The sequence below is a fragment of the Ovis canadensis genome, chromosome 3 (genome assembly GCF_042477335.2).
Source record: "Ovis canadensis isolate MfBH-ARS-UI-01 breed Bighorn chromosome 3, ARS-UI_OviCan_v2, whole genome shotgun sequence".
NCBI lineage: Eukaryota > Metazoa > Chordata > Mammalia > Artiodactyla > Bovidae > Ovis > Ovis canadensis.
This window is the reverse complement of record NC_091247.1, coordinates 221,814,818-221,842,744: the sequence shown is the minus strand read 5'-3', so window position 1 is coordinate 221,842,744 and position 27,927 is coordinate 221,814,818. Positions and strand designations below refer to the sequence as shown.

The following is a 27,927-nucleotide window of genomic DNA, read 5'->3' as shown; positions in this document are numbered from 1 at the left end:
GGGCCGCAGCGAGAGTGGGAGGGAGAGAGAGACAGAGACCCGAGCGAGACCGAGAGAGACAGAGACACGCAAGGGAGAGACCGGGCAGGGGTGGAGGACGGCAGGGAGCAGACTGGGAGGGCGACGGAGACGGAGACCGCGACCCGCGGGGAGAGAGACCCAGGGGGCGGCAGAGATCGGGAGAGACAGAGCCCAGCGCGCGGCGGGGAGGTGGCGGCAGAGCCCGGGTCAGCCGGCCGCGGGGGTCTAGGGGCCGGGGGCGAGCGCCGCGGGCAGGGATCGGAGCGCAAGGCGGGCGACTGCGCGGAGGGGACGGCGAGAGAACGGTGGGGGCGCCGAAGGGAAGGCGCCCGAGGCGGGGGCGGAGGGGGGGGCGCCAGCGCCATGGGCCCCCGGACCCCTGCGCTCTGAGCCCCGGCCCCGGGGCCCGACGATGCTGAAGCCGAGGCGGCGCCGAGGGCGCGGCACAGGGCAACGCTGAAAAGTTGGGCGGCCCGCCGAGAGCGGCGCGGGACGGCCCGGAGACCAGCAGACCCGGGGACCGACGGACAGACCCACAGACAGCCGGAGGGGGGGGGCGGGGCCGGCCCGCCGAGTTCGCAGGGAGGGGGCGCCGGGACTCCCCTCTCCCCGCCCGGGACGCCGCCCGCCCGATCGCGCCTGGGATGTAAAGCCGGCTCGCCGCCTCCCGGAGACTCGTCGGACCCTGCGCCCCGCGGTAAGCCGGGCCCGCGCTCGCCGCTGGCTCTGTCCGTCCGTCTGTCCGGTCTCGTGCGTGTCTGTGTGTCCCGGGACCTGGCGGCTCGGGCCCCGCTCGCTCTGAACCTGATCTCTAACCTGGGTTCCCGCTGCCAGGCGCGCGTTCAGCGCGGTCAGGCGATTCCCTGGGATCTGGTGAGTTTTGTCCTCTATCCGTCGTCGTCGGAAGCATCGAGGTCTGGGTTTCTGCCAGAAAACGGGGGTAGAGGTGAGGGAAAGGCTCCTTGACCTCCTGTCCCGGCCATGACCTTTCCCTGCCTCCACCCACCTCCAGTTGTCACACTGGGTTGGAGGAGTTTCGAGGCAGGTGACTTGTGGCAAGGGGGGAGGGGGAAGGGTCCGTCTCCTTTTCATCTCCCCAACTGCAGCCTGTTGGCAAAGGGCCCTGCTTGAACAAAATCCCACTTGTGTTTCGAGTACCTACTTTGGACCCCAAGACCCTAGGGTGGGTAGACGAGTATCCAGGGAAGAAGGCAGTTCATGTTTCACAGTGTGGGAGGCAGGCTGTGGAGAGAGAGGCTAGACTCCTTTTCCCTGCCCAGACGGAGAACCCCCAGGAAAGAGAGGTCTGAATGAGCCCTGGAGTAGGGAAACTTCCCTCCAACTGCGACAGTGTCCAGCGTTCCCCCCACCAGCATCTCCATCACACTTCTGTCCCCAGAGCCCAGGCTCTACCATGGGGAGGGGTTGGGGGTGGGGGAGAGACAGGTGGAGGGTAGCCTGGCTAAGTTGGCAGATGAGGGCCTCAAGAGCAGCAGAGTGTCAAGAAGCAGGCTGAGGTACTGGGGAACCAAGAGAGCGAGGCCATCCATGCAAGGCTCAGAGAGGAGCTGGGCCGCTGAGTGTGTGTGTGTGTGTGTGTGTGTGTGTGTGTGCGAACTGTCTATTCTGCTTCTCCCCCACATCCAGTCTTGTGACCTCCAGGGCTTTGGGATTTGGGAGAGCCCTTAGCAGTATTTGGGGGCCTGAGAGTCAAACTGTGGCCCCAGCTTGGACAAGGATGAAGGGAACAAAATTTAGAAGAGAGTGGTGGGGTAAAGGCTGAGGTGCAACATGGCAAGAGCCAAGGCTATTGGCTGTTGAGCTGACCCACAGCCAAATCGGAAGGCTGAACCTAGAACATTCTACTCTGTTCTCCACCGAGAGGATGGGCTTTCTCTGGGGTTTTCCATGCCAGGCAGTGGGCCTTGTATATCCTCCATTCAGGCTCCTAGAAATCAGCTCAGCTAGATGAGGAGCCAGCACGGTGGACAAGTCCCTCTTCTCCCTGACCCTCAGCCTCCGTATCTGTGGAATGAGGACACCACTGCATGTCCCACTGACCTCCAAGTCGGGGTGGGGGGGCCTTGGCTCACATGAGCTGAGAGCTGTTCACAGGCTGGGGAATGCACTGAGCAGTTGGGAGTGAGGATTCCTTTTACCTTTGGGAAGATGAAGAGCTAATGAGGAGAGGGGAATATGGCTTGAAAAAGGGCTGACCAAGAAGAGGAGTGTTCAGAATTAGAGGAGGGACTTGGGGCTTGGGAGCTAGTTCTCAGGAACCTTTGGGTTACCCTTGAATGAGAAGCTTTCCTCCCATAAAAAGTTTTGGGGGTGACTCGGAACAGACAGAGCTGGCCTTGAATTTCCACTGGGTGACCTTGGGCCTCTCGCTTGACCTCTCTGAGCCTCAGTTTCTCCACCTGGAGAGTGGTACTGATGGTACTGCCTTCACTGGGTTGCTGAGTGATTTATAGACTATGTCAGGTCTCAGGAAGCAGCGGACACAAGCCCAGAGCATAGTAGGTTCTTAACAGACATTTGCAGAGCTAGAATGAAGTCGCTTCAGGAGATGCTGTGAAAAAATTTCTCAGCTTAGGATCTAAGAGGGAAGGGGAGGAGGAACCGTGTAGGCTTACAGGGCGGGCTGGTTCTTAATGTGGATCTGGGGGAGGCGGGGGCGTGTGCTGTGGGGGGTGTGAGGAGGAGGGGGCCCCTCTGCGGGGACCACTGAGTCACGAGGACATGTAAGCGACATGACAACCAGCAACATGGTAACCAGGAGACTAGCGGCGGTGGGAAATGGAGCTGGAGCAGTGTGTTGTGAGGGGGTGGGGGGGCGGGCAGGACCGGCAGCACCGGGCCTGGAGGGTCCGGGGAGCAGCCAGGCTGGCCTCTCAGAGTGAGGAGGGGAGGCCCCGAGCCCAGGTTGAGCTAGGGAGGAGGGGGGCCGGAGTCGAAGGAGGGAGGCATTTAGGGGTCTGCTGGGCAGGGGGCCTTCTCCCGCACCTCCCAGGCTCCTCGCTCCTCTCCTCCACATCTCCACTTTTCATGCCTCTCCCCCTAGGATGCCAAATTTGGCTCACGCAATCTGTCGTCTCTCTTCTGAGATTGGCACCGGGACCAAAGCTGAGTGCATTACATCAGCGCCGCTCCCCCTGCACGAGGAGAGAAGGAGAGGGAGGGACAGAGGGCTGGGGGGCAAGCGGCCAACCCTCAACTTTCTTTCCTGTCTTCCTGCTCACTCTTCCCCCTCAGTCTCAGGTGTTGAGGGCTTCTGGAAGCCGCCAAGTCAGGCCTCGAGGCAGGATGAGGGTCTAATCGTGGCGATCCCTGGACAGGGCAGGAGGTCAGACCGTGTTGCTGTCCCCCTGGCAGGGTGAGGCCTGGGAGGCAGGGAGCCTGGGTTCTGGACCCCAATCTGTCATTGCTTGGCCTGTGTGACCTTGGGCAGCCCCCTGACACAACCCCCCTGGACAAAGCGTACATCTGGATAGAGAACAGTTGGCTATTCAAGACCTTGGTGACTCTCCTGAAAACAGATGCCCTTGAGTCCTGCTGCTGTCTTGGTCACAGAGTGGGAGTTCTGAACTTTGGCTCTCTGTGACCTTGAGCAAGTGACTTCACTTTCCTAGGCCTCCATCTCCTCACCTGTAAAATAGGGCTGGCTGATAGAGCCCGCAAAAGCACTAGATGTGAAAAAGCTACTAGACACGGAAGAGGAGCATGGGGGAAGAGACAAGGTCTCTGGCTTGAAACCAGACACTCGGATACCCCTCGGCTCCTGGCATGCCAGCCTGGAGGTGGGGTGCAAGCTGAGCAGCCACTGACAAGACAGGGTTTCAATTCAGACAGAAGGGTTGGCACTTACATCACTGGTCTGATGGTCTTATTTATTTATTTATTTTGCAAAAGTGAAAACTTAAGCCCAGAGAGGGAAGTAGACCACCCCCCAGGTCACAGTAATGGTTTGGGGTTGGAAGAAGCAGATCTGGGCCCTGAACCCAGAGCTTCTGGCTCCCAGCCCCAGCTGCAAGCAGAGAGACAGACAGGCACATACACGCCTCCTGTGGAAGGCTGAGCCCAGCCCAGACAGAACCCAGGAGCTCTGAGGAGCTCTAAGAGACCCTTGGTCCCTCCCTCCTCCCTCCTTGCTTCTTGGCTGTCCCACCCCCACCTTCCCTGACCATTAATCCCATCCCTTGCATGGTCTATTTGAAGAGCTGTCTTTCAGACTCATTTTCAAGGCAGTTTCAGGCAGTCCCCATGAGAGACAGGCTGGATTGAGGGTTAAGATGGAAGATTCTGGCCCCTTCTAGAAGATTCCCAGAGCTGGAGGTGCTTCTGTGGATATTTTGTGAAGTAGTGAGCTCTTCATTCTGGGAGCTATTCAGACAGAACCAGATGAGTACCTGCCAGGGTCCTGAGCTGGTGACTCCTGCTTTTTGGGTGAGGTTGATAACATCCTCAGCTCCAAGATCTCCAGGGTCTCTGCTGTCCCTAGGAGGGGCTGGGAGGCAGCCCCATCACTTACCGGCTTCCAGAAAGAAACAGCGTCGCACCAGACATCAAGCTCGGAGCCTTTGTAAAAAGCCTTCTCATTTAACCCTCCCAGCAACCCCACAATGTCGAGCCGAGATCCCCGTGTTACAGATGGGGGAGCCACGGCTCAGAGAGTCTCTGTGATTTGTCCAAGGTCACACAGCAGGGAAGTGGAGGAGCCTGGATTTGAGTGCGGGCCAGTCCAATTCTCTGGGGCTGTCCCTGGGACTTCCTTGAGGAAGATTGGAAAATGTCCCTCCCCTGGGCTGGGGCTTGGCAAGAGATGGCGTGTCGCCCCCACAATATGACACCCCCTCAGAGATCCTCTGAGGGCTCCGTTCTGAAGACATAGAAATAGACATGCGCCTAGGAGGAAAACTCATTTTACAAAGGGGAAGACAGAGGCTCAGAGACAGCAAATGGCCTGCCCAAAGGTGACTGGACCGTTAGATTTGGGCCAGGGCTCTGTCCCCTGCACTGGTGGCAAGGAGGGGTCTTTGGGCTGATGGTGGAGTGAGGTCTGGGGCTAGGGGTGCAGACTGCGGGTGGTTTGGCAGAGAGCTGCGTGCGTGGTTCTGGGCTAGGGGAGCCAGCCTTGGGAACAGGGAGAAGGGAGCAGGAAGAGAAGCCAATGGGGACGTCAGGTCCACCTCAGTCCTCCCTGGTCCTGCCCTAGGGCCGCCCACAGCTGTCAGTGTCATACAACGTGCGAAGGCCTGTCTGGTGAGAGAGGGTCTTGGAACCAGGAGCCATGGGTGCGGCTCACTGTGTGACCTTAGATCAGCTCCTCACCCTCTCTGAGCTTGGCTTGCCCATCCGTGTGGTCAAGAATGTGGGCTGAGTGATCTGTGTCCACAAAGTAGCTGTGGTTGGGCTGTCCTCTAGAAATGCTCCTCCCATTCCCACGAGGACCCTGGGCCCCCGGGCGAGGGGCAGGCAGGAATCCTGGGGCTTGGCATAACCTTTAAGCCTCCTCAGAGACTCAGTCCTCCTTGGAGTGTGTATGTGTGTGGGGGGCAGAATCTCGGAGCACAGCCCTTCTTCTCTTTTTCATCTTTATTTTTCTCCTGCTCCCTCTTCTCCTCGCTACGTGGGCTGATCGCTGCTCAAACTTTTAATTCAGATGGTAATTGAAATAATAATATGGGCTGAGGCCCCTCTGCTTGTGACGCTGCAGCTGGTGGAGCTCAGCTATGAATAGACCTTGAGTCACACGCGCGCGCGCGCGCGTGTGCGCGCGCTCCTGCAGGCGCGCGCACAAGGAACTGCCGGGGTGGTGGTTGGGGTGCAGCCAGGGGGCGGGAGAGCTCACGCTTCAGCTAGCTCTGGGTCTCCCTCCTCTCGCCCCCGCCCCGCCCCATTCCCAAGGGCCTGGGCCAGTTCTGCCCCCGCAGCCCAGCCCGCCGTCTGGTCCCCATGTTGAACCTGACTTGAGCTTTGATGATTCTGTCTGTTCACAGACTGGGAAACTAAGGTTCTGCGAGGGGGAGGGGCCGACTGGACACAAATGGAAAGCGACCAGACACCGGTTTGAAACCGAAGGGGTTTGCCAGGCTCCCAGACCACTGCTTCTGTTCAGGACTCATAGACCAGGCAAACGGGTGGGAGGAGTGCTGGGGTGCGGCCTCCGGGGCCCCCACCCATGTTTCCCCCGTCTCATCCCAACTCACATACACCCCCTCTAACTCCTGAGCTCTCTGGCCCACTATCATACACAATTTCCCTCACATGCTTGCACACACTCACATCTGTTCACCCACACACTCATACATGTGAATTGCTCTGATGGATGGCAGCTGGGGTGACAGAGGTTTTCCCAGAGGTCCAGTTGCAGGAGTGGGACACGGTCCAATGTGCCAGGCTCTACACTGGACTTTATGTTTGTGATCTCACTTAATCCTCCGTAGCACCCTGTGAAGGCCATCACTCCCACTTCCCAGATGAGAAAACTGAGGCTCAGTGAAAAGGAAGAGTCTGCTCCAGGTCCGACAGGTAGAAAGAGCCATGCGTTGTTTGTCCTGCTGGGAATGCACCCAGCCCCAGTTCTAGGCATCCTTCACCCCTCCATTTGGCCCCCTGAGGGAAGGACGGTGCACCCCATCCAGCCAGGGCTCTCCTTCCTCTCCTTGCGCCCATCCCCTCCCCACCCTGCGCCTGTGGCTACCTGGCCAGTCATTGACCAGCCCTACTCCAGATGCTGGAACATCTGGCCCATGAGCAGGGGAGGCATCCATGAGGGGCACTGGCAGGTCAAGGAGCGGGGCTACCAAGAAAGGTAGGCCCTGGTGGTCCAGACCCCAGCTGGAGCTGTGTGGGGAGTCAGTGTTGCCGTGGTGACCCATCACCCAGCAGCTTGGGTCTCGGCCTGCTTGGGTGGGCCTGGTGTGGGGTCTGAGGGACTTCCGAAGGGCAGGGTCAAGATGCGGCGGAGTATGGGTGGAGCTGGGCAGAAACAGCCCCTGGACAATGGAGGCCACTCTCCTCACCTTTGCCCTGCAGCCTTGGCCTGCTCCTGTGTCTGTTGTTTCTCTAGCACTCTGCTGGGAGCCCAGAGACCATAGTGATTTGCCCAGGGTCACACAGCAAGGGTGACAGAGTTGGGGCTGGACCAGAGCCCAGGACTCCTTCTGATTCCTTTGCCTCTCGCCTCCTAGGGCTGCTGACACCCCCTGTCTCGTGAGATGCTCCCAGTATCTACATGGGGGATGAGCTGATCTCCTGGGAAAACCTCTAGGTGGGAGAGAAGGGCAGGGGCAGTAGCCCCCCTTGTCACAGTGGGTGCAGCTGAGCGAAGAAGTTTGCCCAAGTCAGGTAGGCCTGGATTGGATCACTTACTTGTTCCCAGTGACATTCACCAGGTCAACGTCCCCTAGGAACCTCTCTTTGCTCCTCTGTGTGAAGGGACAACCTATGGTGATGGAGTTGAGTGGGGAGAGCCTGGCTTTTTCCTTTTGCTACCCCATCTGTTCTCGTGCCCACCCAGCCCCACCCAGGCTACCAGGATAGGAGAGGACCTTCGAGAGGCCAAGGAGGAGGGGCTATGTCCACCATGAGGGGCTGATCCCATTTTACTGATGGGGAGATTGAGGCCTCCTGAGGGGCGTTCACCCAACCTTGTCTCGGAGGCAGGATCGGCACCAAGTTTTACCGTCTGGCTTCTGGGATGCCCCAGTGAAGTCTCTTCCCCACCCAACCCGGCAACTCCTCTTTAACCCCCACCCCACATTCCTGTTGGAGCCTCCCTTCTCCCACTGCAGCCCTGAGAAGTTTAGCCCTCCATCCCCAGCCTGGAAGAGCTAAGGTGCCACTCAGTCTGGGTCACAGATGGGATGGGGGTCAGAAATTTGGGAACTCCATGAGGCCCCCCAAGGGAGGTGGGAGGCCCAGAGTTAGAGGGGCCCTGCTGTGGGTAACGTGGAGGGGGCAGACACAGCTGCAGTCACTCACCCATGGACATCAGAGCCCCCCGCACCCTTTTCAGGGGGAGCTCCCCACCTCCTCCAGACACAGCCCACTTGTGTCTGGAAGGTTCAGCTAATTGCTACCTGCCTGGCCCTACTGCCTTGGCTCTGGCCCTGGGGCCCGAGGACTCCGGCCTGTTCCCCTCCCAGAGGCAGACCAGTTCTCCCCTGCTCCCCGCGAGGCTGCGCCCCTTAGGCTTCCGTGATCCCTGTGGGTGAGGGACAGAAAATCTGGGTTTAAGTCCAACCGCACCCCTGAGCGGCTGTGTGGCCTTCAGCAGCCTTTCCACCCCTCCAAGCCTCCATCCCCTGACTCTTTGGGTGGGCTAGTGCCCCTGCACCTACGGGTCGCCAGGGAGATCTCGTGAGCCTGGGAGTATAACCTGGCCTGTTGTGGACATGGGCTTCTGTGTGTCCCGCCCACTCAGTGGCCACTCTTGGCAGACTTCCAGGTCCTCAGCCATCACCTTCAGGCTCTGCTGCTCTGGCCATGTTGAGTGTTGGCACCTGACCTCTCCGCTAAGCCCTCCAGACCTGCTGGGTGGGGGTGCAGGGCTGGCTGAGCACCAGCGCCAGGCTGTGCAGCTGCAGATCCTGAGGCCAGCTGACCTTGGAAGGAGCCTCTCTCTGGCTGGGCCCCAGGGCCACCCCCGAGACACAGGGCAGGAGCCGGGCCACAGGGAGGAGAGGGACCCGAGTGGGGCAGAGAGCAGGCCATAGCCTCGTGCTCAAGCTGGCCTGAATCCCTGAGATAACAGGCCAGGGGACAGCGAGAACAGTCAGCCCTGGGAAGGACTTCCAGTCATCAGCTGCCTTAATAGCTTGGCACAGCCTCACTCCCCATACTTGAGGGAGCTGCTGAGAAGCGGCTGAGATCCCTATCATGGGAGGTGGGCAAGCAACTGCTCTGGCATCTGTTGTAGGGGACAGCAGTGGGTTCTAACCCAGACCCGGGGAAGGGATTGGACCCAGAACCTGAAGTCCCTCCTGTCTGGGCCACAGCGTGGTGGTCCTGGGACCCTGACGATCTGACAGTCTTGTCCAAATATTCCCCCTTGGCCTCCAACAACTCACCCCACAGTTGTGCCCCCCCAAAAGCCCACAATCCAAGAATAGTCACTCACAGTTTCAAGATAAGCTCTAGATCCCATCTCAAACTATTCACAGCTCCTAAGCACCACAAAGGTGTGTGCTTTTCAACCTGTGTCCACGTCCTGACCCATTAATGGTTGTGAAATTGAGTTTGTGGGTCCACTACTTATGTCTTTTTTAATGAAATAAAAAATTTCAAACACTTATATGTGAGGGCAAATATTACTTTGTGATGCTCCTGTGCATGCAAGTCACTCAGTCTTGTCCGACTCTTGCGACCCCATAGACTGTAGCCCGCCAGGCTCCTCTGTCCATGGGATTCTTCAGGCGAGAACAGCGGAGTGGGTTGCCATTTCCTTCTCCAGGGGACAATCCTGACCCAGGGATCGAACCTAGGTCTCCTGCATTGCAGTCAGACCTTTACTGGCTGAGTGAATAGGGTGAGGCTCCTATTTCAGCTTTTAAAATGTATGGACCCTATTGTATAACAAGTACAGTATGTTCGCTTTCACTCTGGGTCTTGATCAGAAAGTTGGAAAGTTCTCCTCTGTGTAGAAATCTTGGAGGCGCCACTGAGAGAGGCTTGAGTGTCCAGATTCTTTTTTTCTGGGATGTTTGGTTTCTGAGAATGTAAGTGCCAAGAATTGCTGCTTTTCTCTCCTCAGACCCCTCTGTCTTTGCCCAGTAGCCCACTTAGCTCCAGGCCCCTGAGCCTCCTGGTTAATCATCCCACCCTGAGGCCTAGGTCCCACTTGCTGCCCCTCCCAGCCCTGATTCCCCTTTGGGGAATGTCTTTTGCTCCATGTCTTTCTGGGGACCTTCTCTCTAAGCCCTCTGGTCGTGAGGACCCTTTCCTCCTGTCTGCAGATACTTGTACACAGAACTCAGCAAAGCAGAGTGCTGTCGTATTCATTTTTTTCTCTCCGCACACAGTAGGTGCTCAATAAATGTTTATTCATTCCACAATAATTTACAGAGTGCCCTCTGAGGGAAAGCACCGGACAGTGTTGGACACACACCAGGCAGTTGTTGTTGAGTCACTAAGTCATGTCCGACTCTTTGTGACCCCATGGACTGCAGCATGCCAGGCTTCCCCATCCTTCCCCATCTCCCAGAATTTGCTCAAACTCAGGTCCATTGAGTCAGTGATGCCATCCAACCATCTCATCCTCTGTTGTCCCCTTCTCCTACCTTAAATCTTTCCCAGCATCAAGGTCTTTTCCAATGAGCTGGCTCTTATATCTGGTGGCCAAAGTATTGGAGCTTCAGCTTTAGCATCAGGCATGAGGGCAGTTGCCATTCCAGCTGAGCGTGTTTTTAGGGTGATGAAGGAATGAATAAATGGAGTCTGAGAGTCTGGCATCAGGAGCCTGCTCAGATGGTCAAAGATGACGGGTGAGCTTGTAGCTCTTTGCCTGCACATAGTAGGCATTCTGATAGTGACAGTCCCTCATGGCCTTGGATGAGCAGGACTATTCCTACCGCTGTCTCTGGCCCTTCCGAGGCCCGTCTGCCGCTTTCTCCTGCTGGCCCTGCCTGTGGCCCACACCACCACTGCCCCCTCCTGTTCTTAGAGCTTGTCTTCTGGGCCTAGGACCTTGGGCACCCCACTGGGAGGACACCTGGGGACACCTGCAAAGAAGCCAGTGCTCCATGAGAGCGTGAGGCGCAGGCCTAAGGCCCCAGACATCCTGCCCGGCTCCAGCACCACAGAAGGTCTCTTTCTGGTCCCTGCTCCAGAGGCCACCTCCACTGAGAGGCTCCCCTGACTCTGGTGACAAAAATAGCTCCTCCTGGTCACGTTCTGCCACATCGCCCTCCGTAGGTCCCTGACGGGAATTATGACGAGCTGAAAGTATCTTGGTTTTGGCAGTCATTGGATGTTTATAAAGTGTCCCCGTGTGCCAGGCACTGGGGTTCGGGGTGAAGCCAAGGGTGGAGGTCCCTCAGCACTTGCAGAGATTGCGGGTGAAATAGGTTTGGATCAGACAAACGCTGTGTGGAAGATCAGGACGCAGACGGAGAGCACCTGCGGGACCTCTCGGAGGAGGCAGCCTTTGAGTCAAGATTGGAATGGTAGGAAGGTACGAACCGGGGAGTCTCAGAGGATCTCATTCAGAAGGGGTGGCCCAATGTACAGACCCAGAGGGACAAGAAGGAGGACCCGCATGGCTGGGGGGTCAGGGTGGGAGAGGAGAGGGGAGGTCAGAGGGCAGGAGGACTCAGTGAGAAGCAGAGCTCCATGCTAAGGAGTGACGTGGGTCCTCAGCCCGTGCGGAGACAGGATTGCGTGGGGAGTGGAGGCAGGAGGCTCAGAGAGGACCCCACGGAGTTGCCGGCGGGGGTGTGGCTGGCTGCAGGGAGGGTGCTGCAGGCTGGATGGACTCAGCGTGGGGCCCGAGTCCAGGTCTCAGTCCCTCCGTTCACCCCTTGGGGGCAGCTCCTGAACTCCCGGAGGGACGGTGGGGAAAAAAATAACAGCACCCAACTCTGGGATGTCATGAGGGTCAAAGGAGCCTCCAGGGTTTGGCCCAGAGTAAACACTCATTTTAATCGCTCGGTCGTGTCCAACTCTTTGGGACCCCAGGGACTGCAGTCCACCAGGCTCCCCAGTCCGTGGTTTCCTTCTCCAGGGAGAGTAAACACTAATGTTGGTTATTGTGATGTTATCCTGATGCTTGGGTTTGGGGAGGGTTGAAGATGTGATGCCTGAGCGGCCCCCAGGAGGTCACAGACTGAGATGGGGAAGTCTTGGCTATGCTGGGTTCACGATGCCTCTTAGATACCTCCTGACCCCTGAGCAGGAGCTGAATCTGCTTGTCTTGGGAGGGCGATCGGGGCCAGGTGGTACCTTAAGTGGAGGCTGAGCCTGGACACCGAGTGGGTTCTGAACAGAGAGGCTGGGACAGGGGTGACCCGGAGAGAGGCCCTCGACTTGGAAGACTCGAGGAGGGGGGCAAGGGCGAGCCAGCGGCCTCCGTGAGGACCGCTGGGAGGACCGTGGGCTCATAGGAGTCTTAGAGGGGCTGTGGAGAGAGCTGGATGACAAGTATCCCCTTCAAGAAGCGTCTATGCACAGCTGATAATGCTTTACCCTCCAAGGTCACTTTTCATCTTTGCAACATGCCCGTGAAGTGGGTGTAATCCCTCCCCTTTTTATGGAAGCAATTCAGAGAGGTTAAGACATTTTTCCATGGCCAGTCAGCATCTAAGTGAACTGTTTGTTCTCTCCCCTTCCAGGATCACAGTCCCTTTTGAGGACCTTATGAGTGCTATGACCCTTCTACACATATGTACACAGTAATTTGAAAGTTTTCTATGTGTCTTTTTTTTGTTGTTGTAGGTGATACATTCAAATGGTTCTAAAATTTAAAAAGACACAAACGGGAATACAGTGAGAGTTCCTCCTCCCACCCCTGCCCCAGCCACCTGCTTCCCCTCCCCGGAGGCAGCCCGTGTCACCAGTTTCCTGGGTCCCCATCCACAGACAAGCCCAGACGAGCAAATATGTGTATCTGTAAATTTCCTCCCTCTCCTTTTTTGTACAAACGGTAGATACTATACTCAGTGTTCCCCACGGTTGCCTTTTTTTTTTTTTTCACTTAAAAACACATCTTAGAGACCCACACGGCTCCTGACCGGCCTCCCCCTCCTTTTTCCCTGGCTACGTGGCGCGCCATCCTGTTTGGGCTGCTTCCAGTTTGGGCTGGGCACACCCGGCACCTGGCTCCTCGAGTGCAGAACTGTCTGCAGGCCCTGGTCCCAGGAGCCCACACAACTGTCACAGGCAGTCCTGTGGCTCTCCGAAGCCACCTGGGGTGGCCTCTGCTGAATTATCCCTGGCACGCAACTCTGATCCCCTTACCCACCCCGCTACATACATCTCTTCTCAGGTTTGGCCTGTGAACCCCATGGAGAATCCGGGGAATCATGTGTGAGCCAGGGGCATCAACCCTGATGCCCCCAAGTCTGAGAGACCTACCTGCCCAGCCCCAGCTCCTAGAGATGTGTTTGCTGAGCAGCCAAGAATGGGACAATGGGGAAGGGGCTGGTCATGGAGACAATTGGGGAGGGGCTGGCCAGGATCTCCATCCCCATCCCAGCTGGGGAGCTGGGGTGGGGAGGGCAGTCGTGGGCTGTCCTAAACTCACCTCTGCTCCTGCCCTCTGCCTTCCCCTCCTCCCCCAGCTTGCCCAGCACCTTGCCCTCTCCTCTGCCCGTGAGGAGTCTTCACCTGTTTTTGGCTGGGGAGAGAGAATGTGTCCCAGTGGGGAGGCAGGTGGAGTCACTGGCTTTGGTGGGCTGGGCTGGGCTGGTCAACTGGTCAACTCTGTTCATCTCCCCCCTTCTCCCGGCTTTAGGGGCCCCACTGTCCTCACATTCCCCTCCGTCTGCCTCTTGGCCTCCATCTGCTAGGCCAGGTTCTCATTGACGTGCAGGAGATGCTCAGGGCTGGGTCTCAAGCCCCCCTCTCTTCTCATCCAGCATTCCTGCCCAGAAGATCTCATCCACTCTCACACCTTACAACCTCCCCGAGGTGTGCCCGTCAGATGAGTCTCCTGGACTTCCCCATGCGGCCATTCCAAGGCCACTGCACACTGGGAACTGTTGCTCCTTAGACCTGGTCCTCTTTCAGCATCTAACCATCACCTGTTCCTGACACCCCTCTTCCCTGCCCTCCACGTAGCCCACCCCCACCGCCTGGGGGCTTTTTGTCCAGAATGTGTCCCCAATCTGTTTACTTCTCTCGAGCAACACTGCCACCACCCTGGCAGCTCCAAGCCGCCCATCATCACCCGCCTGGGCAGCAGCAGTAGCCCTCTTCCCGACCTCCAGCTTCTACTGTGCCCCACACAGCATCCTGGCACATCTCATCCCTCAGTAAGCGGGCCCGCTCGGGCAGCGGTGGCCTCTGAGGCCAGACAAGGGCAGGGGTGCCACTGGGGCCATATTGAGGATGGTTTTTTCTGAAGCCCAGTGGTGGATACACAAGGGTCTGTTATAATGACTGCTTATCCCTAGTTATCTTAAAGATGTCATGTGAAAGTTTAAAGGATCAAACCAGGCAGAACCTGACCGCCTGCAGTTTCCCGTAACCACGAAGGTGAATTCCACAACCCTGCGCCCCACTCCCCGGGGCCTCCCCTGGGGCAGCTCTCCTCCCTCTGGCTCACTTCACTCCTGCTCTCTGGTCTTGCTGCAGATTCCCTTTCTGGAATGTTCTACACCCATCCTTCACACAGATACACAACTCTTCGGATTGTCTTGGCGCCTACCTACTCCTCAGGTCTCAGTTTTAAACGTCATTTTCTCAACGAGGCCTTCAGGGACCCGCATCAAAGCAGGGCCCGTTGTCTCCTTTCTCACATTGCCCCATACTTTTCCTTCAAGCAGCTAGCTACAATCCATGGCTGCTGCCCAGGCAAATGCTTGTTATGTGTTACGTAGGAGCTGGGTGAGTCCACGCCAGTGCCTGACCCGAGGCAAGTGTGCAGCAGGAGTGAGTGCCCTTGAGGGATGAGCACGCAGCAGAGAGGGTCCCTAGAAGCCCCAGCAAGGCCTTGGCTCCCCGACTAGTGAGGCAGCTGAGGTTGTTCTGGGAAAGAGAAGCCTTTGGGGATCCGCCTTCAAATTCCTGTAAGGAAGAGGACAAAAGTGTTTGAGGGGCCTCTTTGGTGGGACTGTCTGGCCAACAGAAGGGGTTCCTTTGTGGGTAGGGAGCCGCTGTCAGTCACGGAAGGGGCCAGGCCTCAGCAGTTCAGCAGAGGGCATCCCTGCAGGTTAGAGCCAGGCCGTTGGATCCTCCTGCCACTTGGCCATGATTGGAAGGCCCAGCTGGACATTCTGGGGAATTCGCTTTCCAAACCTGCTCACCGGATGGCCGAATGGTTGGAGGGAGAGGTGAGGTGCAGAGCTGGAGGAATGAGCCAGTTGGCCCCACGCTGCTCAGACCTGGCCAGGCCTGAAGTCAGGGACCCAGAGCTTGGCTCCAACTTGCCCTCTGACCCAGTTTCTCCTTTCCTGACAAGACTGAACTGGACAGAACTCGGCACGTAGAAGGGCAGGCGTGATAAATGCTTACTAAGTGGAAAAGGCTTTGATGTGGCAGCATTGCTCCGAGGCCAGGAGAGCAGACCGTCTAACGAATGTGCGCTGGCGTCAGCTGCTTGGGCCCAAATCCTGGCTCTACCACTTGTGAGCTGTGTGACCTTCAGCAACTTGAGGAACCTTTCTGTGCCTTGGTTTTCTTACTTCTAAAGCAGGGACAGGGAGTTTCCTGGCGGCCCAGTGGTTAGGACTCACGCTTTCACTGCAGGGGACACAGATTTGATTCCTAGTTGGGGAACTAAAAGCTCGCAAGCCACGAGGTGTGGCCCCCCCAAAAAAAAAATTTTTTTAAATAAATAAAGTAGGGCTGAAAATGGAAACTTCCTCTGAGGTCACGGTGAGGACGGCAGGAATTGATCAGCATAAAGCACTCAGAACAGTGCCCGCCCAGAGCAAGTGCATACTAACTGCTCTGTGTGGATTTTGCTCCGTCACACCGTGCCCAGTGGGGAAGGGACTGTGCGTGCAGGGGGATTTCGGGGTACCAAAGAAGGTGTCGGGAAGGAAGAGCATTTCTTGAGTCCCCACAGTGTGGCCTGCACTTTTATGACAGTTGACAATCTGCTTCTGGCCCTCAGGACACCACCCTGCAAGGTAGGCGTTACTATGTTCGTTTGCAAATGAAGACACTGAAGCTTAGAGGTCAAGGATCCTGCTGGTGCCAGACAGGACTGAGCCTGCCTCCTGCCCAGCTCTGTGAGAGTCTGAGGCCACTGCTCTTATTTACCTGCTCCCTTGTGCTGGTGGAAGAAAAGTTGGATGGGGCCACGTGATGGTGCAGGGTGGGCTGCAGGGCAGGACATCTGAAATCCAGGGATGGAGTTTCAGGAAAGAACTGTTTGTATTACTTATCGACCTCTTACTGTGTGCTTGGCACCTGTGCATGATCCCATTTACTCCTCAGTGAGGCATACTATTCGTCCCACCTAAAGATGTGGCTCGCAGAGACCAGAGAGGTTAAGTAACTTGCCCAAGATCACACAGTCAGAAAATGGCACAGAGACTCCAGAGTCAGAGTCACTGCCCTGGGAGGGAGAAGGTGTGGGATCTCGAGAATCGTCAAGAGAAAGTAGTTCAACCTCTTAGGGGGCCTGCAGAGCGGGACAGAGGCCCGCAGCGGGCCGCGGGCAGGACGGGGCACCCTAGTGGCTGCCATCCCCAGCTGCCTCTTACTCTTGGAGGCACTGAGCTCAGCTGCCTGCATTAAGTCTTTTTCCTCCTCCAAATCCCTGGGTGTATATGATTAAAGGACGATCCCCCCGTCCCTCAACCAGATAGTCCAGGCCTGAGAGGCCTCAGTCAGAGCTGGGGTAGAAGGAGGCCCTGTGCTCCTCAAAGGGCTGGGAAATGGGACAGTGGAGTTAATTCCTCCCACCTCCCCCAGGGAAATTATACCTCCCATCCCGGCCCTGCACTGCCCGCATTGCCCTGTGGGTTTGCCCTCTGGAGAAGAGTCAGTCTCCCGTTCAGGCCCACGAAGGGCTCATAGCAGGGGGAAGCTGCTTAGACTCAGAAGCACCCACCCCATCGCCTGCCTAATTACAGACACTGCACTGGGCCCTTCTTCCATTCCACTTCCTTCTTCCCCACTGCCCTACTGGAGAGCTAGTAAGGTCCCCCGTCTTATAGATGGAGAGAAGGAGCCCCTGGCTGGAACAGTTAGTGGTGGAGCTGGGTCTTGAAGCTGGGTTTCTGGTCTTCCAGGCCAGAGTTCTTGCCTCATCCTCGTCATCATCATTTTCATCTCATTCTTTGCGTTTTACCTGCAATGACCTGTTGACCCCTCAGCCGATGTTTCTATTATATAGGTGAGGTAGGCATTGTTTGGAGAAGGCGATGACACCCCACTCCAGTACTCTTGCCTGGAAAATCCCATGAACGGAGGACCCTGGTAGGCTGCAGTCCATGGGGTCGCTAAAAGTCAGACACAACTGAGCGACTTCACTTTCACTTTTCACTTTCATGCATTGGAGAAGGCAATGGCAACCCACTCCAGTGTTCTTGCCTGGAGAATCCCAGGGACAGGGGAGCCTGGTGGGCTCCTGTCTTTGGGGTCACACAGAGTCTGACACGACTGTAGCGATTTAGCAGCAGCAGCAGCAGCAGGCATTGTTAGCACCATGTTCACTTTGCAGATGAGCAAACTGAGGTTCACAGAGGACATGCTAGAAGGAGAACTGAGCCCAAGAGCCTAACGTGCTGGTTAAAGCCCCAAATGTGAGGCTTTAACCAGCCCATGTTTCCACACAGTTGAAGAGCAGTTGAGTGACGGCCAAGGGGCTGCAAGAAAGCAGGGCTGGCAGCTGGCAGTGCAGCCTCGGAAGACTTCAGAGAACAGGGGGGCTCGGGCTGAGCCTGAAGGGCCGGGGAGAGGCACAAGGGGGTCTGGGTTGCATAGGGCATTGTGAGAGGTGAAGGGAAGGCCAGAGGCTGGGAATCAGGCTGAGCCAGGGCCTGGAGCCAGCGGGCCTGAGTCAGAATCTGCCTCATCTGCTGTGTGACCCCATCTCTACTCCCCCATCCCCACCCCACCCCCAGCCTGTGATTCTTCAGCTGAGAAGAGAAATAATAACCATGCTTGTTGCTGTGGTAGGTGCTTAATAAATACTTGTTAAATTAACAAAGAGTTGCAGTGATGCGTCAACGAGAGAGACCAGGCAGCGCCTGGCATAGAGCTGGCACTTCCAGAGTGTTCCTTCTCTGAGGGTGGCCACCGAGAGGGATGGCAGGTTCAGCAAGGCCCACACTGAGCTGTGTGACCACGGGCTGGTGCCTTCACCTCCCTGTTGTCCCACTGACATCAAAGGGATGGCCGAAGTCCTGCCGTTGGGCTAGTGTGAGTCGCTCAGTCATGTCTGACTCTTTGCGACCCCATGGACTGTAGTCCTCCAGTCTCCTCTGTCCATCAAATTCTCCATTTTCTTCTCCAGGGCCGGTGGGCTAAGGGCTCCCTATATCCAGGCTTCTGCCCCCCACCTCCCTCCCGCGTCTCGGGGCTGAGTGCACCTGCCTGCCCTGGGTCTCAGAACCCACTGCTGCTGCTGTCTGGGGCCAGAGAGCCTGCATGATGTGCAGAAACCACTGTGACTCCCACGAGGGGCAGGGTACTCATGGGGAGACTCACCCCACAGCCTGCCTGGGCTGCTGGAGCCTGCAGGAGCTGCTGCCACTTTAGCAGTTTCTCTCTCTTTTTTTTTTTTTTTTGCAAAAGGAGTGGTGGGCAAGGAGGGTGCATTCAGTGTCATAAAATCATAAGTAAAGCCTAAGAGGACACAGGGGTGGGCTGGTCCTCCAGCCTCTCCGGACCCCCTAGCAGGCAGGATCCAGCCCTCATTAACTCCCTAGGAAGGGGCAGGAGAGCAAGCTGACAACCCAGCTGGTCACCTTCACTCCCTCCCAGAGGCTCAAGTGTCTGCCAGCTGCCAACTCGCGTGCTGCAGCCCTGCTCTCAGCCTCAGTATCCCTAGTTGTCTAGGATCCAGATGTTCACAGCATAGCGAAATTAACCATCCCCCCCCCCAAATAAAGTAACTTGTACAGCATTGTCAATGCTCCACTTTGCCAAGAAAGGACATTACCTTTAAAAACAAAGCAACCAGCATCTCCCATCCCCATCATTTCCCCAAAAGCAAGAACATTCACCACGAAAGATGTTGCAGGCTGCACTCTTAGAATAAAAGACAGGAACAGCAGGAAGCACCCAGCGGGGAGGCGATGGGCTTGTCCCAGGTCACCCAGGGAGGCAGCCAGGGGGCCAGCCCTTAGGGTCCCCATCCTGGAAACCCTATTCTCCAGTGCTTGCTCATGAGGCACATTCGGTGCGAGCGGGTAAGACCAGCTCCCTGCCTGCCAGAAAAGTACTTAACTGTAGCCATGGTGCAGGCGCCTGAACAGCCAGGGCCCTCTTGCTGTCTCTTTTAATAAAGCATCTACCGTCGGAGGGGGGTGGTACCCAGTTGTCAATGCCCGTCGCCTCTCTCCCGTCATCTGTGGCCCTTTCTCTTTCATACTTTTTCCCTCGGGCCCTTGTGCCTTCGCCAGGAAGATCCGTGTGACAAGCGAGGGACAGAAAAGCTGGCCATCTTCTGGCCGCAGTGATCCGCGGACCCTCGCCGAGCGTCGGACTCCTGGCTTTGCGGTGATCCTGGCGCCGGCAGCACAGCGCAGCCCCGCCCCCAACCCCGACCCGCGCTCCTGCAGGGGCTTGCGGTGACCGGGCAGCGGTGTATCTGGACGCGTCACTGCAGACGAGGGGCTGGGCCTCTCACCAGCCCAGGTTCTTCAGGGGCACGCGCCACACGCCGGATCCCCGAGGTGGAGGGTGACGGGCCTAGGGGCAGCACCTGCTCTCGGTGTCTGCTTTCCCAGCCGCCCAGGAGTGGACGTTTCTGATCCCGAGCTGATGCACCCGGCGAGGGTGGCCCAGGGCCTGGCCTAGGGCAGGGGCTCGGGAAATGGGGTCCTGTGACCGAGAGAGGGGGCGCGGGGCCTGGAGATGAGAATCTCCACCAGGCTACCGTGTGGGGCTGAGGCTGGAGGACCAGGCTGACGGAGAGTGGAGCCGATGGGAGGGCGGGGCCGATGAGAGGGTGAGGCTGATGACAGGGCGTGGCCGATGGGGCGGGGCTGATTAGAGGGCCAGGCTAGGGCTGCGTTGAAGTGGAGGGTGTGAGTGTAGAGGGTGGGGAGCATGGGGTCAGGGACATGCGGAGCCTCTTCCTGGGGCTTGGCTGAGACTCTTGTCACTTCCACGCAGGGATGGGAAACAGTGGGCATCGCTGGTGCGGGGAGCGCCGTGGAGAACCCTCTCCTGCAGCACCAGAGGAATCCCCAAGGTCAGGGCCAGTCCCTTTGGGCAGCAGACAAGGCCCGCAGCTCCGCGGCCCCTCTGTGGCCTTGGGCAGGGCTCTCACTCTCTCTGGGCCCCACCATCTTCAGCCACCAAAGCCCAGGTCACAGCTCTCTGTCCCCTCTATTTCTATCCTGCAAAGCTGCGGCCACTGGGTCTAGAGCCTGCCTGGCTGGACTGGGGCCCTCTCTTCCCACACCCCACACCCTACCCCAACCCCCTCCAGGGAGGAAGCTCCTCTTTCCAGGAGCACCTTGAGCTTCCAGGAGTGGGATCGAGGTGATCGCCCAGGGCTGGCCCAGCTGCTCTGGGACCCTTAGCAAGTTCATCCCAGCTCTGAGCTTCCTTGGCCTCAGGTGTAAAATGAGGGTCTTGGTTGTTTTTTTGGGGGGGTTGCTGTGCTGAGTCTACACTGCCGCCCGCCGCCCAGCTCTTTGCTAGTTGTGATGAGCAGGGGCTACTTCTAGTTGCAGGGCTCAGCTTCTCGTTGCAGCGGCTTCCCTTGTTGCAGAGCGTGGGCTCCAGGGTGCATGGGCTTTGGTAGTTGTGGTGCGAGGGCTCAGTAGTTGCGGTTTCTGGGCTCTAGAGCCCAGCTCAGTAGTCGTGGTGCACGGGCTTAGTTGCTCCGAGGTGTGTGGGAATCTTCCTGGACCAAGGACCAAAACAGTTTCCTACACTGGCAGGTGGATTCTTTACCACTGAGCCACCAGGGAAACCCCAAAATTAGGGTCTTGAAATCACTCATCTTGAAACCCTTCCTTTGGGCTCTGGTTCTTTCTGTGGTGCTCATGGAGGCATTGGCGATGATGAGACAAAGTGAAAAGGGACATATTTAGTGAAGGAAGACTTCCCTGAAAGCCATTTATAGCCTAGAAGGTACATCTGGCCCCCAGTCCCTTTGGAACTACCACCTGGAGCCCTGGCCATTGGGATGCTAGGGGAGGTAGCAGAGACGGCCTGACTCCCACTAAAACCAGGACCTCTTAAGGACTAGCATTGCCCACCCCCATTCATTACCTGTTAGATCTTCAGACCCATGGGTCTCACTGGTCCCATTTTCCAGATGAAGAAACTGAGGTTCAGAGCCGTCAAGTAACTTGCCCAAGTTACATGGTGGATCTAGGACTTCCAGGACTTGGGGGATCCAGGGGGCTCATTTTAAGGGGGGAAGGGAGATGAACCCAGAGTCAGGGTGGGGTGACCGTGGGGGAGGAGGAGGGGCAGGGCTCGCACTCCCTGGGCTGAGAGAGGGAGTTTCTCCTGGGAAGAGGCAGGCGCTGAAGCCGTTGATCTCTAAATTACAGCGTTGGCGCGCACCGGTTGCTGCGGCAACCGAGTTGTCCTGAACCGGGGAAGTGTATAAACATTGCCACAGATGCACAATTAGATCAGGAAGAAGAATAGAACAGAAAATAGAAACTTCCAGCCTTATATAATTCTGGGCCAAAACGTTACTAGGAACCCGGGTCTGGGCCCAGCCCCAGCCCTGCCAGCCAGCTGGGGCCCTGGACAGCACCATCTCTCTCTCTTGGGGCCCCATGGAAGGCAGGGGTGATAGGGGGATCTGCCCTCCATAGGCCCAGCTGGTACACCCGCCACCCAGCACGGTGAGAGGCCGCCTCCACTGAAACAGCTGGGGACGCTGACAGGCAAATCCTACCTCTCACCAGCTTCCTCCTGCTCCCTGGGAAACGGGAAGGAAGGCAGGAGTCACTGGCTTTCACAGAGTACCTACAGTCTCCTGGGGTTCCTGTGAGGCAGGGTTTTCATCCCCATTTTACAGATGAGGAAACTAAGGCTCAGAAAGGAGAAATGAGTTGTCTGCAGTTATATACATAGCCAGGTAGTAGTAGTATGTCTGCTTCCCTCCTCCTCCTAACCCCGCCCCAGGTCTCCACACAGTAAACTCAGTGGTAATGACAGCACCTGGGGGCTGAAGAGTTAGACACTCCTGGATCTGGACCCACTTACCTGCTGTGTGGCCTTAGATAGATCACTTTTCCTCTCTAAGCCCCCATTCCCTCACCTGTGATATGCAATAGGGATGCCTACCCAGGGGTCAAAACTCAGAGCTCCCCTTCCTTCCATCTTGACCGCCACTTTGGAGTCTTCATCCACCGCAGCTCCTGACAAGTCTGGGGACAGGACAGGAACTGAGGTGGGGCTGTGGGTCCCAGTGCTACCCAGCAGAACCTTCTGCACTGAGGGGACTGTCTTGAACCTACTCTGTCCGGCATGGTAGCCAGTAGCCACACGTGGCTACAGAGCCCTTGAAATGTGGCTAGTGCAACTGGGGAACTGATGCTGACATTTTGTTTAATTTTAACTGAATGTAAGAGGCACAGGTGGCCAGTGGCTGCTGAACTGGACAGCACAAGGGAATGTCCAGCCCTCAAGAGACCCAAAGGGCAGAGGCTGAACACAGGGAGGGGAGCAGGGCCCAGAGCATTCACAAAAGCCTCTGCTCAGGGCCAGTGGGATGATCGGTGGGGGGCGGTGCTGAGATGGGCATCTGGAAGCTCCTGGAAGGAAAGGGAAGAGCAATCAAAGGAGGTTCTGGCGGGGGGATGATGGGCAGAGGGTGCAGCATGAGGGGCTGGGACTCAGACCTGAATCCCAGTGGCCTCAGCTACTGGTCCAGCAGGCCCCAACCCTGGAGCTGGGCTGGCCACAGAGGCACTTCCTCGCTGTTGTCAGAACCATCTTAACATTCTGCTTGAGGGGTGAAGGAAACCTTGGGTCCTAGTCCAGGCTTTTCCCCCCCTGGGCATCTTTGGGCAGGTTCCTTGCCACCCTAGAACCTGGGTCCCTGGGGGCATTTGGACAGCCATCCCCCACAGTACGCACTCGCTCCCTGGCACCTCATGTGTCTGGCTTCTCCCCTGCAGGCCCTGCGTATTCCCAGGTGACCACGCCGGCTTCAGGACATGCACGGGCACAGCCGCAACGGGCAGGCCCACGTGCCCCGGCGGAAACGCCGCAACCGCTTCGTGAAAAAGAACGGCCAATGCAACGTCTACTTCGCCAACCTGAGCAACAAGTCGCAGCGCTACATGGCGGACATCTTCACCACCTGCGTGGACACGCGCTGGCGCTACATGCTCATGATCTTCTCCGCGGCCTTCCTCGTCTCCTGGCTCTTTTTCGGCCTCCTCTTCTGGTGCATCGCCTTCTTCCACGGTGACCTGGAGGCCGGCCCGGCGGGGGCCGCGGCAGGGACCGCGGCGGGAGGCGGCGGGGCGGCACCGGTGGCTCCCAAGCCCTGCATTATGCACGTGAATGGCTTCCTGGGCGCCTTCCTCTTCTCGGTGGAGACGCAGACGACCATCGGCTACGGGTTCCGGTGCGTGACGGAGGAGTGCCCGCTGGCGGTCATCGCCGTGGTGGTCCAGTCTATCGTGGGCTGTGTCATCGACTCCTTCATGATTGGCACCATCATGGCCAAGATGGCCCGGCCCAAGAAGCGGGCGCAGACGTTGCTGTTCAGCCACCACGCCGTCATCTCGGTGCGCGACGGCAAGCTCTGCCTCATGTGGCGCGTGGGCAACCTACGCAAGAGCCACATTGTGGAGGCCCATGTGCGGGCCCAGCTCATCAAGCCCTACATGACCCAGGAGGGCGAGTACCTGCCGCTGGATCAGCGGGACCTCAACGTGGGCTACGACATCGGCCTGGACCGCATCTTCCTGGTCTCGCCCATCATCATTGTCCACGAGATCGATGAGGACAGCCCGCTCTACGGGATGGGCAAGGAGGAGCTGGAGTCGGAGGACTTCGAGATCGTGGTCATCCTGGAGGGTATGGTGGAGGCCACGGCCATGACCACCCAGGCCCGCAGCTCCTACCTGGCCAGCGAGATCCTGTGGGGCCACCGCTTCGAGCCCGTGGTCTTCGAGGAGAAGAGCCACTACAAGGTGGACTACTCGCGCTTCCACAAGACCTACGAGGTGGCCGGCACGCCCTGCTGCTCTGCCCGGGAGCTGCAGGAGAGCAAGATCACCGTGCTGCCCGCCCCACCGCCCCCGCCCAGTGCCTTCTGCTACGAGAACGAGCTGGCCCTCATGAGCCAGGAGGAAGAGGAGATGGAGGAGGAGGCTGCGGCCGCTGCCGCTGTGGCTGCGGGCCTGGGCCTGGAGGCGGGCTCCAAGGAGGAGGCGGGCATCATCCGGATGCTGGAGTTTGGCAGCCACCTGGATCTGGAGCGCATGCAAGCCACCCTCCCGCTGGACAACATCTCCTACCGCAGGGAGTCTGCCATCTGACCTCCGAGCCCGCCTTCTTGCTTCCCACAGGAGCCTCGCTGGGGGGTGTGCTGCCAGGACACCCCCTCCACACTCAGGACAGAACTCACCCTGGCTCCGGACCTTCTGGAGGGACGTGAGGGCTTCAAAGACTGGGAGAGCCCTTCCTAGTGACTCCAGAACCCAGGCCTGGGAAAGGGCCAGGACACCCGACTCCCCAGCACCTACCCACTGGCGAGCTCAGGAACCCCAGACCCCCCACCCTTTCCCCACCGACCCTTCAAGGACATTCCCCCTTTGCTCTCAGAACCTTGGGGAAGGTGCCTGGACTGTTGGGGGGTGGGCATCTTGGGGTTCTGGGGTGGGCCACTGGCTAGTTTGGGAGGGTGGGAGGGGGGTGCGTTTCTTCTGCATGACTGTGGTCTGTTGCTCATGACTTTCTTTTGTAAATATCTATAAATGGAAAGATGGAGGCACCGAATCCACCTTCTGCCATGTGTGCCCGCAGGACCAGGCGGTGCAGGCCCTCTCTGGGCACCCCGCCCCCTCCCCACCCAGCTGGCTGGTCGCTCGAGGCCCTTAGAGCCAGCTGTTTGGCCCCTGGATAGTGTTGGGTTTGGGTGCAGAAGTGGGACCCCAAGGAGCAGGATAAGGGCCGTCCCTCCCTGCGGTCCCTCTGGGCCCATAGGCCCAGCCCAGATTGACAATGGAGTTTGTATCTATATATTTTTAATAAAGTATATGGTCCACTAGGGGTGGGCTGGTTGAAGATGGAGGGTTGGGAAGAAGAGACAGAGAAAGAGGGACAGAGAGAGACCAGCCTGATGTGTGTCTGTGTGGTATGTCTGTGCGTATGGGGTGCCTGCATGTGTGTGTCATGTGTCTCTGTGTGTGAACTGCATGTAAGTGTGGTATGTATGTGTGCGCTGTGTGTGCTATGTGTGCATGTATGTATGTGTGCATGGTGTGTGTATATGTGCGGTATGTATGCTGTGTGTGTGTGTGTGGTATGTATGTGTATGCTGTATGTGTGTGGTATGTATGTGTGTGGTGTGTGTGTGTTGTATGTATGTGTGTATTGTGTATGTGTGATATGTATTTGTGTATGGTGTGTATGTATCTGTGTATTGTATGTGTGTGGCATGTGTGTGTGGTATATGTGTGTGTGTTGTATGTGTGTGTGTTGTGTATGTGTGGTGTGTGGTGTCTGTGTGTGTGTGTATTGTGTATGTGTGAGATGTATTTGTGTATGGTGTGTATGTATCTGTATTGTATATGTGTGGTATGTATGTGTGTATGGTGTATATGTATGTATGTGTGGTATGTATGTGTGTGGTGTGTATGTGTGTGTGGTATGTATGTGTTTTGTATCTGTGTGTGTGTGTGGTGTGTATGTATGTGTGTTGTATCTGTGTGTGTATGTGTGTATGGTGTGTATGTGTGTGCTGTGTGTATGTGTGTGTGTATTGTGTATGTGTGATATGTATGTATGTGTGGTATGTATGTATCTGTGTATTATATGTGTGTGGTATGTATGTGTGTATGGTGTGTATGTGTGTGTTGTATGTATGTGTGTTGCATGTATGTGTGTGTATGTGTGTGTGGTGTGTATGTATGTGTGTGGGGTATATATGTGTGTATTGTATGGTTGTATATGTGTGTGCCCTCTTTTGAGAGACTGACCCTTGGAGAGAACTTTATCACCTGCTGGTCTCCTTTCTGGGAGCCAGTGGAAAGGATCCTAAATGGGCATAGAAGGTCTGAGTGGGTTTGAGTCGGACCTTTGCTATTAACAAGCTGTGTGGCTATCAGCAAGTTGCCCAGCAACTCCTGGCCTCAATGTCACTCTCCGTAGAATGGAATGAACCATACCTCCTTTCAAGGGACGAGGGACATCCTGTGTGGATGTCAGCCAGTCTTTTGTAACTCAGGGAAAATTGGCAAGGGCCCACTTGGTTTACATCCTCGCAAATACACACATACACGGGGCTGGGCTGATGAGCTTGACTTCAGGACACTGAGGTGGGAAGGGCTCTCGGGGCAGCTGGGAGACGTGGTCATAGTTGGACTTGGTCTCTCCTCACTGTGGGGCCTTGGATGGGTCTCTTCCCTTCTTTAGGCTTCGGTTAGCTTGTCTGTGTAACAGGCCGCCCTAGACGTAGACAACACTGGTTTATTCTTTCTGAGGTGGTGTGGGTGGGCTGGCGGGAGCTCCGTGCCCGTTTCTTTGGGCCACTCCAGCAGCCTTGCTTAGCGTGGAGGTCAGCCAGGCCATAAGGTCCTCACTCACTCGCATGTCGGGCAGTAGGTCTCGCTGCCGGCCTGGGGGCCTCGTTTCTCCTCCATTGGCCTCTCCTCCTCCAACAGGCTACACCAGATCACTCCACGGAGTCTTGGGGCAGCAGTCGAACAGGGTGAAGGCAGCAGCTGCAAGGTCTCTTGAGTCTAACCTTGAACTTGTATAACGTCACTTCCATGGCATTTTATTCACTAATCCAGGTCACGATTCAAATGGCAGGAAGTTGACTCCGTCCTCTGGGAATGTGGTTAAGTCCCTTGGCAAAAGGCATACACACCAGGTGGCCCTGTGGCCATCCTTGCTAGTCTGTCCCAGAACCTTTGAGTTGGGGGTTCTTTCCAGCTCTAAGTCTATAGTATGTGCCAACTGTGTACCCAACATTCGGGGTACAAGGAAGCAGAGGGCACCCTCCTTGTTCCCAGAAATCTGCTACACAGATGGGAACCTGGAGGCAGGCTCAGCTGCTGTCCAGTGCCGTTGGCTGCTTTGTGAAGCCCCACATTTCATGTTGGCCATTTGGGTAAATCATGATGCATTCCGTGTACTTTAACAGTTTAAGAAAATAACCTGAGGCCTCTTTCCTATAAAAGGGGGCCAAGCGCCCAAGAACTCATCACAATGTCTTTTTTTATTTGCATAAGACCTTTCAAGGCAGGTGGGACAAGGATTTGGTCTCAGAGAGGAAATAGAGGCCCAGAGAACTAAGGGGCTGGTCTGAACCAAGGTGGGAACTGTCAGAGCCCCAGGGGCCAGCTTCCCCTTCACTCCCATTCTTCCTGAGGTCGGGGCTAAGAGAGGGTGGAAGGGGCTTCCTCTTTTCCTCCTCTGTCCCTATCCAGGTTTCCCAGAGTGCACCCGTGACCTTTGGGGGCCTTGAAGGGGCCACTCAGCCGGACGCAAGTGCGGCTGCTCGCCTGCCCATGTTCTCAGAAGGGCCCTAGGCGGCCGCACCCCAGGATCTTGCTCCCCAACCCCAGTGACATCCCTCCCTCCAGCCCTGCAGGCCCGTGGGAGGACTCACTGACCTCATCCCCTCCTGCCTGCTTCATTTCAGTGATGCTCTGGCGCCGAGGGCAGCCGGCAGTAGCTAAAGAGGACCTCAGACTCGGGTACCTTCCACCTGGAACACAGGGTAGAGGTTGTCCTGCCCTCCACCCATAAGGACAGGGGGACAGAGTGTGCAGTCCACCCTAAGTGGGCCTCCCATCCAGAGCGATACAGGGGCCCTTCAAGATCCCTCCTAAACACCTTCCTTGTCACTGGTTGGCCACTTCGCTCAAACACTCGTGACAGCGGCTCCTTAAGAAAGGCCCCTGT

General features: G+C 57.1%; 1 protein-coding gene across 1 annotated transcript; it reads left to right on the top strand.

The window, feature by feature from the left end:
* Positions 1-386: 386 nt before the first annotated feature.
* Positions 387-25,063, top strand: KCNJ4 (potassium inwardly rectifying channel subfamily J member 4). The gene is made up of 2 exons (XM_069586517.1): positions 387-718; positions 22,959-25,063. Exon 2 carries the CDS (start codon positions 22,998-23,000, stop codon positions 24,330-24,332), a length of 1,335 nt encoding a protein of 444 aa, XP_069442618.1. The 5' UTR covers positions 387-718; positions 22,959-22,997; the 3' UTR covers positions 24,333-25,063.
* The last annotated feature ends 2,864 nt before the right edge of the window (positions 25,064-27,927 follow it).